This window comes from Bemisia tabaci, chromosome 4 (assembly GCF_918797505.1).
Source record: "Bemisia tabaci chromosome 4, PGI_BMITA_v3".
Taxonomy (NCBI): domain Eukaryota; kingdom Metazoa; phylum Arthropoda; class Insecta; order Hemiptera; family Aleyrodidae; genus Bemisia; species Bemisia tabaci.
This window is the reverse complement of record NC_092796.1, coordinates 33,387,756-33,402,093: the sequence shown is the minus strand read 5'-3', so window position 1 is coordinate 33,402,093 and position 14,338 is coordinate 33,387,756. Positions and strand designations below refer to the sequence as shown.

Genomic DNA, 14,338 nt, shown 5'->3' with positions numbered 1-14,338 from the left:
TGATTTCCAGAAAGTCTGATTTGTACTGATACTAATTCATTTTTTACTCTACATCTTTTCAATACTAAATGGTCGATCCATCAAAGATAATCGCCTCTCTTCATAAATTCACATTGAAAAGGGAACGGCGAATTCAGGTTTGGATACCTGAAATTGGTGGTTTCTCCTAAATATTGTGACCCATATCGCCCCCTTTTTTCACCTCTCCAATGGCGGGGGGGAGGTGTCAATTAATTCATCCCCTTTGATCTTGGCATGTATTCTAGCTGTTCTTTAAATTATATAATGATATAAAACATGAGGGGAAATTTTCGACGTTGCAGTTGAAGTATCTTCCTCCCTGTGGTCGTCGATATAGTAAAAAATAACACAGACACATATGGTCCCAGCATCGCTTAGATGGGCACCCTTCAAACCTTAGCGATGTGCGCCCAGACGCATGCAACAACAATTGCATCACCATTTAGTGCAGGCGTTCTCTTAGGATTAAATCATACCTCTCGGTAAATGCACGTGCCTGTTTCTCTCACTTTTAATTTAGGATATTTTCTGATAAATAACACTTCTTTCCATCGATTTTTTTTAGTTTGGAGCCAAGAATAACTGTTTGTGTCCGAGAGTTGGGTGATCTACTTTTATCGGTCAAAGGCGGTGGCCAAGTAACGTTGAATCAGCCATCACAAAGGAACGCAGTAGCAGCAGAAGCAGATGAAGTATTGAGGCCTTTGATGGATCTTCTTGATGGTAAGCATTGAGCACAATTCCTTATTATAGAGTTTTTACTTTTTTAATCAGGTTTGGAAAACTATATCCATCCTTGATGAAATTCAAACCATTCTGCACAATTTAAACGACTTGCAACTTGCAACTTTCACATCTACTGAAACTTTCTAAGCACAGTGCCTTTCGGTAACGCTATAATCAAAATTCCCATTTCATTTCTGTTCGTATATATTTAAATATTTTACGTCTATTTATCGATAACATATAGTACATGGGGCCACGTATTAAGATCAACAACACAACTACTACCAGCAACGAATTTGCAGGTTTTCATTCGATGTGTCACAGCTTGGTTGTAACGTGTAATATATTTTATTAAACCCAATATAAAGTTGAAATCGCAGTAACTACCCCTAAAAACCAAAGCAGCTGTACTTGACTTAATCCGACATTTTTACTTTCCGCAGGTTCGTTATCACTGTACGCTCAATCTTGCGAGAAGACTGTCTTGAAAAGGCTGCTGAAAGAGCTTTGGAAGATTGTGATGCGAATTCTGGAGAAACAAGTTGTTCTTCCACCGATGACTGATAAGAGTGTAAGTACTTTGTGCGGATCATAGATGCCTGTAGCAAAGAATATTCTCAATCGTGAGTTGAAAGTGAAGAAGAAAGAGTTAAAGGTCTAGCTCAATTGTGAGCTATCCTTTTTAGTTAGATTCCTTTTAGTTAGTGAGCCTTTAAAAGCTCTTATTCGAAGATTCAAGACTCTCCTAAACGGCCATAGGGAGCTTATATTTGCGTACTTTTTGAACTTTTTCCTTAAATTAAAAAGATCTGGAAAAAAATGTGAGTTGATTTGAGACGATTTTAACATGATTTTTTAAATAATGAGTGTATCTGAAGATACCTTTTGAACACGCTTTTTCCTCTTCTTTTTTCAGATGATACTCAAAAATTTGACTGATAACGCTAAAAACTTGGCTGCCAACGCAAAGATAGAGGATATGTCTCGACTGATCAAAAACCACATGGCCGGCAAACAAGACGTGAAAAATGCGCTTAGTGGCGTCATGGTAAGTGTTCGCTTCTATGTTTATATCTACTCTTAACAATCGGAGAGAACATTCGTAAAACAATCTGATTGTCTGATGCTGTTCAGTTGGTTGTAAAATTGGATTGGTCTAATAAACAGAATTAAATGCAAGAATCGAAAGTAATGTTACTGAGCAACAGAGAATCCATTTATGTAAAAAAAATTACTTACCTAATATGAAAAAATGAGCATGTGCAGTGCACGCTATGTTCTATTTCTATGTCTTTTTCATCTTTACATTTCTATCATTGGAATACGACCACCTATAACGCAGCCCTTGAAATTTCAAAAAATGACTTACATACATACACGAGTCGCTTTTATAGCGCTCTTTGGCGCTGTGCGACGCCTAATCGCCACAAAACTCGGTCTTCCACAGGTCATCAGGGAGTTGACACTCCCTCATTTCACTTAATACCCCCTGTCGCCACCCTCTCACTGGGCGCCCCCTTCGCCCAAAAAAAAAATGACTTTAATTTCATAAAAAACATCCTGAAAATTCACCGGAAAAATTTTAACACTCATTTTTCATAAAATTTTCTGTATCGGCGACAGATCCATTTTTCCGCAGATTTTTCTTCCATCTCAAGATTTTCCTCTAATACCTAAGACGAAATTGATTTCATCTGGTCGTTTTTTTTACGATTTCACAGGAGATCGAGAAGAATCTCTCGCCGAAACAGTGCGCAGTTCTGGACGTGGCTTTGGACACGATAAAGCAGTACTTCCACGCCGGAGGCAACGGGTTGAAGAAAACTTTCTTGGAGAAGAGCGCCGAACTGCAGTCGCTCCGCTACGCCTTATCCCTGTACACGCAGACGACGGACACGCTCATCAAAACATTCGTCCAATCCCAAACCAACACCGGTGCGTACCCAACTTGCATCAGTTTCGTCTTTTTTTCTATGTATTCTCTCTCTTGGAATTTTCTTGCTCTTCTGTCTTTGTTCTTGCGTTGTATTTATTTTAACTTAACAAATGCAGCTTCAAAGTGGATCAAGTTTAACAAAAAAGAACCAAGTGTTTTTCTTTAGAAAAACAGAGCGTCTCTTTGTCGTAGGGTTTCCTCAATTTACTTTCCTGAAGAAAATTTGCATTTAAAAATATCAATTTTGATTTACCGCAATTTGTTTACTCCTGACCATGAAAGATATATTTGTTATTATACAAATAATCATTCCTCTTGAATCTTTAATGCCTTTGTGCCTCTCTTTCGAGTACAGTAAGATCAAAATCAGTTTAGAGAAAGGAGCCAAATGCAAAGTCGCTTTATTTTAAAGTTCTTTATGTATAATCAATCAATCCAGAGAAAGAAGCTATTTGGTCACTCAAAACTTAAAAACCGGAAAGCTTTCTAATATATCAGCAAGCTATTTCAACTGCATGCAACAAATGAATAGACCCCTTATTTCCAAAACACTTGGTTTTATTCTGTAAAGCTTCATCTAAATAATTTCTGAATACCATACATCGATAACAGATATGGGTGGTCGGATTAACTGGGGTTATTCTATACTTAGAGTGTAAATGGAGTCTTTATGGAGAGAGTGTAGAGACACCTGGCCTGGCCTCAGCTTGATGCTGATGCTGCTGATGACTGCTTGATGGCCAATAAAATGGAAACTTTTGATGAAATTTCGCCAAAGTCTAGTGGTAATCCCCAGCTTCGTATATTTTGTACCAACACTTCTTTATTTCAAAAAGAGTTCTGTCGAATATGAGGCAAATCATTTGTTTTCATACTGATTAAACACGTTTTTCCTACGTGACTCACGTAAAATCGACGGTGCAGGTGAAACCGTTTTTTTGCAGTCAATTTAAGGCAAAGATACATACTCCAAAAATTTCCGCCATTTCTAACCCTTAGACTACTCGAGATTAGTCTCAAACGACGAAACCAGTCAGACATAGATCCCACGGTAGTCAAGTCAAGTAGCCACACACTCTCTGTAAAGATACTCCACTCCAGTCGCTCAGCGTCACTCAGGAGTCAAAATGACAGCTACGGCGATTTTTCCCGCCGGAGAAGAGATACTAGTATGGGATTTCTGTAATTTTTTGTCTTTGGTTTTCAGTCCGAAAGCCTCAATCTTTTACTTAGTGTAACTTGGTGTAATTTGTGTTTAATATCCCTCCTCTCATTTCTTTGCTAAAATTACGCTTTCAAAACTTCATAAACATCATTAAATGTATTCCATGTTCAAAAAAAAAATTCTGAAGCTGACTGCATAGCAAGAAAAAGAAGAAAAACATCATAAAAAAATTACAGAACATAAGATTAAAGTCTTCAAATAAAACAATCAATGTTATACTTTTCAATTTCTTCCAGAGACAAAACCCGTAGAAGTAGCATGAAATATGAATTTTGTATGTACATATTTATGTGTTTTTATTGAGGATCATCTGTTTTTGTCTATTGTGTATTAGTGTTAATGTTTGAGAGCTCTCTCCGTAAAGTGTAAATAATACTGAACCTTTCAATCCGAATGAGACTTATCATTCGATCCATGCCTCCTTTATTTCACATGCTAGAAAAGGGAGAGTACGAAAAATTGCTTCAGCCAAGATTGAAGGGGCTTTTTACATCGGCTGCTTAAGCACTTCGGTACTAATGTGACTAATGAACAAAAAACTCAAGTAACTAATTTGCATTTTTCCATGACTCAAGAGGTTTATAATAAATTTTTGTGAATATAACTTTTTACACTTTATGGAGCGAGGCTCTATTTGAAAAAAAAAATCGTTTCTGTATAAAATGGTATTTTTATCTTTAATCAAAATTCAATCACAGGGAATGCGTGAAAATGTGGGTATTCGCATTTGTGGTTGATTTGGAGTTCAGAACAGTCCATAGTAAATTTTCTTTTGAAACTCGCTTCATTTACATTGTTGCTTATGCAAAATCTGGAGAGTTGTTTGTATTTTGGCAACATTTTTCAAATACTTTCCTACATTGATGGTCAATTTTTCCCTCCTTCAAGAGTCTCAATATTTCTGAAATATTGGAAATGTTCAATGAATGTATAAACGAGCTCAACCTGCTAGATATCGGTTCTTCTTTCAGCAAAAAAGGCTCTTGCTAATAAAATCTGAAATCCACTGATGTTTGGGCAAAAGACAGCTCGCTGACGATTTTTACAGTTGGCATGATACTCAAATTCACGCGTCGCAATCTGAGTCCAAAAACGTAGCCCTTTGATTGGCTGGCGAGTTCTTTTCACGAGGAAGAAAAATTAACCACGATTGCAAGTATACCCAGTATTTTCAGTCCTAGTTGAGCAATCATACTCGGAATAAGAAAACCAATGAAAAGATGGCAACGTTTTGATCTACATTATTGTCATTTAGCCGGATAAAGTTTTGGATTGGATCTTTACTGCATAAAACCCCTAACTAAAGTTTTTCGGTAGACGAGATACGACGGCATGATGTGCTCCTAAAGTCAAAGTTCCCGATTCTTCACGTTTATTCCGAGTTTGATTCTGAACTAGGTCTTCATATGTTAACTATATCAGGAATTAACAGAGAACCCTCACTAGTGCCCCACAATGCGTCGCCCCTCTGACGTAAGGGCGTATCTCAATTTCCACGTGAGATTTATTTTCCGTATAAGTCCATACTTTCTAGGGCTCATGTGGAAATCGAGATACACCCTCACGCCAGAGGAGCGACGAATGGTGGAAACTTCAACGCTCGGAACTTGAAATTTTCTCATAGATACCAACACTCATCTTTTTGGTGGCTGTCGATCCGCGTGTGGACCAGTATGCCCATTAAGTTTATTCAACATGAGAAAATATATCGACGGTGTAAGTTGGCAATCACATAACTCGGTTAGCGACGTCGCAGACTTCCTGCCATACTTTATTTTTCAAACGGAAAACTACTCAGCGGCAATGGTGATGTTGCATGTGTGAGGAATTTGCGATTTGATTATCGATTCACATGTAAAAGTTCGTTAGAAACACGATGGTGCCACTGGTTTTCGCTGAAATCAACTCCCAAGCTCAAAATAAGCTCTCAAGTTGAAGTCAGAATGGAGGGGATATCACACGCTATCCCGAGAGTCCACCTCTACATCAAGACAGACTCCCCATGCAAAGATAGGGAGCAAATACATTAGCAGTGATGCCGTGTTTCAGTTTTAGAGTCCCCAATTAAAGTGGCAGCCCTGTCAATGTCTTTGCTCCCTATCTTTGCATGGAGAGTTTGTTTTGATGTAGAGGTGGAATCTCAGAATAGCGTGGGATATCCCCTCCATTTTGGCCTCAACTTGAGAGCTTTTTTTGAGCTTGGAAGATGATTTTAGAGAAGACCAGTGGCACCATCGTGTTTCTCGCGGTCTTTTACATAAGAATCAACAGTCAAATCGCAAATTCCTCACACATGCAACATCTCCATTCTTTGAAACTGCTGTGATTTTCCCTCTCTGTGCGAAAAAAATTCTGCAAAACCTTCATGGAATGATGTCAATTTGTTCTCCTTTAAAAACATAACATACAGGCGGCGATTTTGAGACACCGCAAACGAGACATGTGATTGCGGACTTATGCCGTCGATATACTTAGGTTCCGTAGAGTGTTGAGGCTTAGTGAAGGATCTGTGTGCGTCTGTGACCACTGATACCAATGTTGTGTACAAACTTCTAAACGGTTGGGCTTCGTTTGTGTTTGTCCTCGGTGTTTGCTTGGTGTTGGGTGCTTTGTCATGGTTACCATGGTCGCGACGATTACGTTACCATAACTGTAGTTCAATTGAACAAGAGTAAATTGAGGCAACGATCTATTTCGAACGAGAAAGAGGACGATGCGTTAGAAGGATTAGAGGAGCCGCTTCGGGCTAAAAAGCGGAGAGAGTCCACTCAACAAGAAGGTTTGCCGTTTGCATCACATCATCGCTTATACTCACCACCACTAACCCAGTTACTCACTCACACTCCCACCACCTTTACACAAACTAGTCAGAGTCGATGGGTCAGTTGCGCTGGTCACAGAATCGTTGTTTGATGCTTGATTCTTGTAGATCAGCTGAAAATAATGTCTGCCCAAACAGAAACTTTCTGCGTTGTATATAAACCGAGATATCACGCTTTGAAAAATTCGATTTATGATACCATCCACCGCGGAAGTGACACCCTTGGTCCTATGGTGTCTTCCACCTTGCACCTTCACTACCGCAATGGATGACGTCATAAACCGAATTTTTCAAAGCGCGGTATCTCGGTTAATATTCAAAGTAGAAAGTTGCTGTTTGGGCAGATTTTAATATTTTTAGCTGATCAAGGAGAATCAAGCATTAAAACACGATTTTCTGACCAGCGCAACTGACCCATTCTCCATTCTCAGTTCTGTGATGAGTCTTTTGCACCCAAAATTATTCAGACAGATCAATAGATTTCATGAACAGAAATGTTAGATTTTGAAAGCTTCGCTTATACACTAACCTGAGCACCTAAAAAAATAGAGAAGCCTGCGCAAATTTATTCTTTTGTTTTTTTTAATTTAGAGGCTCTTTAGCGAAATTTTGATCACGCTTAGTAATTAAATTGCCTGTCAAACTAAGTGCCGAATATAATGATTTTTGGCAATGCTTTTGCAACCAGCATTTAAATATAGGGATTTTTCAAAAAAAGAAAAATTTTTTAAATTTTTTTAATCGTTACTTTGGCACAAAAAATTGAAAATTTCTAAAACCGAGAAAAATTGAGAAGTTCATAAATCGAGTTGAAGAGAAGAGAAAAGTATCTTACGTATTTTCACATTGTGGTTGCCTCCTTAGTTTTTACATATAGTTGCGTGATATAGGAGAAAAAATGAATTTTAGAACACACATTCATAAGCTTGACACACATTAACACCATTTATAATACACACGTCCTTAGTAAATTTCCACTGATACCCCAAATGAGAAATATTCACAAAAATTTGACAACCCGAAAGATAACTATGCGTGCATTTGCAAGTAGAATAGTCGTATGAATATACTTTTCCATGAAACATCCCTTGAATATTTCCCCTATTCGAGGCTACAATGTAGCATCGTCACTTTTTTAAACGATTTTATCAACTATCAGTCTAGTCCTGATGTTGTTATTTGACTTATAGTCTTTATTATTTGAAAATGCATGAATGTAGTTTTGTGCTTGTAAGTATTTCTTTCATTGTCGTCTTGTTGGCTTGCTAGAAACGTATTTTATAACGTGTCTGGTCCGTTCAAGTAATATAAGTCGTTTCAAAAGAAGATTTCCACCTTTCAATATCTTGATGCGAATGTCGAAAAACGCTGAGAAACGTGTTTAATCGTTTTAAAGGGGCTCAAAAATGCAAATGTGCCGAAACCCATCCTCCGTAAAAATATTGAACACGCGTTTTTGCGTTTTTCGATATTCGAATTCATTCTAAAGATATTCAAGGTGAATATACTTTCTTTAGAAACACCCTGTATATCACATGTGTTTTGGGTCTCAACTTGTTTTCCTCTCTTTTCTTTCTTTTTACTTTTTTATGGAATTATTTGTGAGAGGAACTGCATGACAGCACCAGGAGAGCATTCCAAAGATGTTATTATTATTTTCTAAGCCCTTCCACAAATTAAGATTTTTTTCTAACTATCAACGATGCCCATTTTCTGTATTCCTAATTCAGGGATGATTCCTGGAGGAATATTTCAAATTAATATAATAATAAAAATTGAAAATTGAGTTTCATGAGACTTTTCGCCAAATTGGATGAGAGTCATGGGGGCTCCTCTGGCAACAGTAATGTGCTCATGTTGCTGCTGTAGTTCATGATCGCTGATCCGGAAAGTCTGACACCCTTCGAGCCAAATTGGAATCGAACATTTGACGCTTTGCTGCAAATTCACCGCTAATGTTACTCACAATAATGATGCAAAATCGCATGAAATTCAATACTTTCAAAAATGTGTGTAATATTTTTATTCAAACTACGACCGAATACTATTTTTTGTGTTCTCCGTTCACGCATTCCACGAGCAAAGTATACTTCATAAACGAGTCGTTCAGACAGGCAGATGGTTTGTTTATGATTTCATTATTTCAATTCCGTAAAAATATGGTAAATTCTATTATTAAAGTGGATCAGTGCTTCCGAGCGTAATTTCTCCCATTAATGATGTACTGGTTGGCGAGAAATTATCAGCAAAATAAATGTAAAGATTTTCACGACTCATTGGTTTCATTCGTCGTTTTTTCACGAAAGGACATAACTGCATCTCAATGTTGCCGAAATTTCTCTCGCAAATTGCATTTTTCCACAAGAATTTTTGAAACTATCATCTGAGAGTTTAACCGGTTTTTCCTCTGATATCATACAGAAATCAGAAATATTTTGTGCGATTAAATTCTCGTAAAAAATTGAATTATTATATAGAGTCAATTCGGCAACCTCAGAATCGAGTTACGTTCCTTCTCCCGGGAAACGATGCATTGTGCAGTCAAGAATGTGTAATTAATAGACGCAAAAAGTCGCACCATAAAGATATGAAATTCATGTTATTCTGAAATCAATAGTAACAGAGACGTAAAGCGGCTACGCCTCCCGACCACTTCGCGGTCCAACCCCTTGCGATCATTGAAATTGATAGACAAAGCTATACATAATGAAGACATTTAATTTTTGATATTTCTGAAAGTTCCTATCGCTGTCTTGTGTCATTTTATCAATTGTTGCTTGAATATTAATCGGTATTTTTCTCTCATGAATTAGGGTTGCCATCTGAGGAGGACAGCGTTGGCGAAGTATCGATCCAAGTTGACCTGTTCACTCATCCCGGCACTGGAGAGCATCGTGTTACCGTTAAAGGTAAACCCCACTCCATGATTCTTACCACGCATGAATTTATTTGAACTCAAGGAGTGAAGCATAAACTTATTTAATTTTTTTGCCACCGTCGACGAGAACAGTTGAAGGCACGGTTGAAGACCCAAGTGATGTTTTTGTCACTTCCGAACACATCGGAGATTTTAGCTATCAATAGACCTCCCGATGTGCTAGCCCGCCCCCAACGGATTCTTTTAATCTATAGAGTGCTTCATATCGAGAGCTCGAACTTGACTCTCTCAAATTGACTTGAAAGAAATCGTCCTTATGACAAAAAATTGCCTCTGAAGACTAAGATCCTTCCCTTGGAAACTTCGCAGGCAGAGGCGGATCTAACAATTTGGCAACACAGGATTCCATCCATTGAAACCTTTTTTAAAAAATCGATTCATGTCCGAGCACCTGGCTCCTACAAGAGTCGATACATTTCCATAGGTTTAAATGGAGAAAAAAAATCTTGCCAACTTGCTGGGTCCGCCAATTTTTGCAGGCAAATCGCAATCGCCGGCAATTTTTAACAGCGTTTCCTTACAGGATTTCCGTGTTTCATATTTCCTTCAGGCCTGAATATGTCCTATTCGTTGCGGGTATTACATTTTGACTTTCATGCATCATTAGCTGATTAAACTGATCATCCTATCGATATTTAATTCGGTGGAATTTTAATTTTTCAGTGGTCGCTGCGAATGATTTGAAATGGTCGATAGCCTCGGGAATGTTCCGGCCCTTCGTCGAAGTGAACCTGATCGGACCTCACTTGGCCGACAAGAAGCGAAAGCAAGCCACCAAATCCAAGTCCAACAACTGGTCACCCAACTTCAACGAGACCTTCCACTTGTAAGTTGGGCTCCTTAACCTCACTAATCAACACTCTTAAAAGTCTAGTTCATTTCATTACGATACGGACTCAAGTTTGTATATGTCTCATTCAGTGCATTCGGATCCCCTCCCCCCCCAATTTTTCTCCATTTACTGTATGTATAACAATCGATTTGTGGCGAAGCAGCTTGCCTCCCTTTAAATCCATGTTTTAAATGAATTTAAATGGAAGGAAAAAAGTGTTGCCGACTTACAAAAATTGTTAGGAGTTCGAATAACGTGAATTATGTGAACTATGATGTACTTTACTTCCGACATCCTAGCGCGAGGTTTTTTTGAGGTCAGGAATGTGTTCAGAAAATTCTTGAAGACAACCAAAATGTAAAGTGTGTGTAAAAGAACCAATTTTATCATACATTTTCATTCATAATTGTCGTCACAATTTAAGAAAAAAAGCGGTTTTTTTGCCTTAACTTTTAGGGACTGAAACTCTGAGAGGTGCGATTTTTCGGGAAAACGTTATGAAACAAAAAAATTTGATTTTAATCACAAATCAATTTTGAAAATATTCTAAAATTAATTCTTGATACCTTGTATGACAGTGTATTTGAAAAAAACGTTTTTTTTTTTTTTTTTTCCATATGTGCTGAAGGAGCATAGCTTCTCCTAAAAAAAATTACAATTAAATGATTAACATGAGAAATCCAACCACAAAAATGCCAGCCACTCGCAGAACTTACCTTATTAGATTTCGAATACTCCTCTGCCACTCTCAGTTTTAACGCGAATACCAGTATTCAATTTTCAATAAATTTTTTTTAAAAAAAAACACAAAAAAATTTAGAGAAAACTCACTCATTGCGTGAAATTTTAAAAGATGAGACGCATTTTGGGACCTTCGGTCCCATCAATTTTCAATTCTTGTCCTCAACTTTTTAAAACATTTTAATTCATTACAGCAACATCGGTCATGAAGAGCAGGTGGACAGTTATGAACTTCAAATTTGTGCCAAAGACTATTGCTTCGCGCGCGATGACAGACTGATAGGAGTTGCCGTGATTCAGCTGAAAAATATCGTGGATCAGGTACGTTATTTTGAATAGATCGTATTCAACACATTAAACAAGTGCTATTGTATCGATATTGATTGGTTCAAAATGTGAACATGACCTCAAAAGTCAATCGAGTTTTCTGTGGAGATGGGTTTTCTATGAAAGATTTCCAATTTTTATGAGCACCAATTGGCAATTACAAGTAATTTTGTTAAGAATTTTCTCTTTTACAGCTTTCACAACCTAAATTCTAAAATTTTCGTTTAGATTATGTCCCATTGAACTAAACGATACATCGAACCACTATCGAATACGATCCATATGTTTGAGTGTATGAAACCGCGTCTTAAAAGACAAATAATCATTCCCATCTGAGGCACAGATGTACTCGATTAAGGCTAGTATCAAGTGTCGACTTATTGATGGTTGTTGCGACTAAGATTTCAATAGCGGCTCAAGATTTCCTTGATTTCTAAGTGTTTTTTGATCAAGAGCAAAATTTGAAGTAAAGAGATAAGTGATTGTAAGAGAATCCAAATCAAGAATATCAATTGAAAGAGCATGAAAACTAATCTTTAGAACCGGTAATTTTCGAATGCTGGTAATAACATATCACCAGACTTCTTCAAAGTATCAATTTCCATACAATTTCTTTAATTTGTCGACGCTCGGTTTGCCTTCATTTTACGAGGTAGGCAATACACGCTCCTGCGTGCTGAATTGATGATCCACAACCTTGTTGCCGCGGTGAGAGAAAACGATGAATGAAACTTTAAACGTTGCCAAATTTTCTTGATGAAAAATTAGATAATGGGATTAGCTTTATCGAAATAGACAAAATATAGAAGGAAAATCACTCAAGCTTACACATGTAGAGGGTAGACTTTTTTCTTTAATTTATGAATTCTTTGGATTCAATTGGCTTAAAATTCTCTAAAAAATTGGAAGAAGTATATTGCAAGTATGTTGAAAATTCATATTTAATCAAAGAGAATTTGGCAAAATTGGTTCGTACCGAATTTTTTGGTAGCACTGTAAAGTTTAAAAGGAATCTCATTGGCGTTCGCGAGAGTTTTACAACAAAGTCACATCAAGTATATTTTGAACTCACTACCTCGGATTCGATTACCATGTAAAACTGGAAGAGAGAGTGAATTTTCAAGGGAAAATTATGAAAATTACGTGTGAGGGTTGACATGGTTTCAATGTAAGATCGATGAACTGATGGTCTTCATTTGTTTCTTCTCCTTTTGTAGGGTTCTTGTGCCTGCTGGGTGCCTTTAGGAAAACGTATTCAAATGGACGAGACAGGCTGGACCATTCTCCGCATCCTGTCACAGCGATCCAACGACGAGGTCGCCAAAGAATTTGTTAAACTTAAGTCGGATATTCGTCAAGAGAATCCACTTCCCGTCCAATAGGACGAAAAGGAATAAATCTGAAGGCTGCCAATTTTTAACCAAAAAACAAGCACACTCGCGCGATTTAATAAGGAAAAATTGATTTTTATTATCACTTGGGTTTCCGAATTCCCAAGTTTTTTAATCCTCCATCCAAAAATTGCTTCTTTCTCAATCAAAAAATGCGAAGAAAAACGGATTTGACTTTCTGAGATGAGCAGCGGTCTGATTATTGAAATTGATAGACAAAGCTCTCGACAAAGAAGACATAGGTAGTATAATCCTGTTGGTTGAAATGGGTGGTTCCTATAGACTAAGGAGAAAATTATGGACTTACTGTAGGGTCTCTCGTGAGCTGTTATTAGTCAGTCTCTTCCTTTTTTGTCCATTGCAACCATCCGCTTCCACCATAGGATCCCTTCATATCCCTTTTGTCTTTTTTGTCTATGGCTTTGTCTATCCAATTTCAATGATCGGCGCACTGGACTAATTAATTGGAGGAGGAATAAATAGTTAAAAATTGGCATCCTCATTCTCCGCTTGTGATCCCTTCCAATCCAAAGTTTCGCCCTCTTTTTCCTGCGCGAGAGGGTCAAATTTGGTGTATAATAAAAATGCGTATCAATCCAAAATATTTGCATTTACATTACTCCATTATTAAACCCATAGTGTTGTTTTCCCTCTACCTTTTTACTTTTCTCCTTTTTCGTCTGTCGGTTTTTGTAATATTTTTGCTAACTTTGTACATTCATCACTGCTTTGAGAGTCTTTTTTACCCAATCTTACCTTTTGATATTCAAGTTGCTGAATGTGACACCTCAGCAGCCTAGACGATTTGCCTCAGAAACGCTTCATTTAACGAGACCAAACGAATGATTTATGAGGTTGGCATTCGGAAACCGCCCAATACGAAAGCATAAAAGTGCCATTAATGTAAAATGACTAGTTGAATTGTAAATTTTGCAGCGTAAAAATTGTTATGTCTATGTGAATCGTTGCGGTTGAAGCAATGTCCTAACTAATCATAATTTGACTTTTTGCTGTTACCTTTTCAAAGTTACCATATTCTGACTTTCTTTCCCTGCGTTCTGAAAAGAAATTTTATATATCTTTCTGACTTAAAGCAACCTAGAGAAAGTTTTCACAGTAAAGAAAGTTTGTTGTTGTTGTTGTTGTTTTGTTTCTTGTTCCGTGCCTGTACCTATCTTCTAAAATGGCACAAAAACTATGCGTTTTTATTAGGTTCTCAACATTTCAAAATATTATCTATAAGTCTACTTCAGATGGAGCCTCAATTATTGGCTCAATGCATGAGTAATACTTTTGATTTGTTTCAATAATTTTCTGTTCTTACTCTTTCCCTGAATTGTTACCGGGAGCCCGGGTATCGTAAATCATTATCATTACTTT

At 37.3% G+C, this 14,338-nt stretch overlaps 1 protein-coding gene across 2 annotated transcripts in view; it reads left to right on the top strand.

Moving 5' to 3' along the window:
- Nucleotides 1–13,201, top strand: part of unc-13 — a 441,250-nt gene extending 428,049 nt beyond the window's left edge. For both annotated transcript variants that reach the window (XM_072299723.1, XM_072299724.1), the window contains 9 exons: nucleotides 587–744; nucleotides 1,191–1,318; nucleotides 1,664–1,795; nucleotides 2,469–2,682; nucleotides 6,565–6,687; nucleotides 9,543–9,638; nucleotides 10,331–10,493; nucleotides 11,435–11,561; nucleotides 12,785–13,201. In XM_072299723.1, coding sequence (XP_072155824.1) covers nucleotides 587–744; nucleotides 1,191–1,318; nucleotides 1,664–1,795; nucleotides 2,469–2,682; nucleotides 6,565–6,687; nucleotides 9,543–9,638; nucleotides 10,331–10,493; nucleotides 11,435–11,561; nucleotides 12,785–12,949 — 1,306 coding nt within the window. In that variant the 3' untranslated portion in view covers nucleotides 12,950–13,201. The remainder of the gene's footprint in view (nucleotides 1–586; nucleotides 745–1,190; nucleotides 1,319–1,663; nucleotides 1,796–2,468; nucleotides 2,683–6,564; nucleotides 6,688–9,542; nucleotides 9,639–10,330; nucleotides 10,494–11,434; nucleotides 11,562–12,784) is intronic.
- The last annotated feature ends 1,137 nt before the right edge of the window (nucleotides 13,202–14,338 follow it).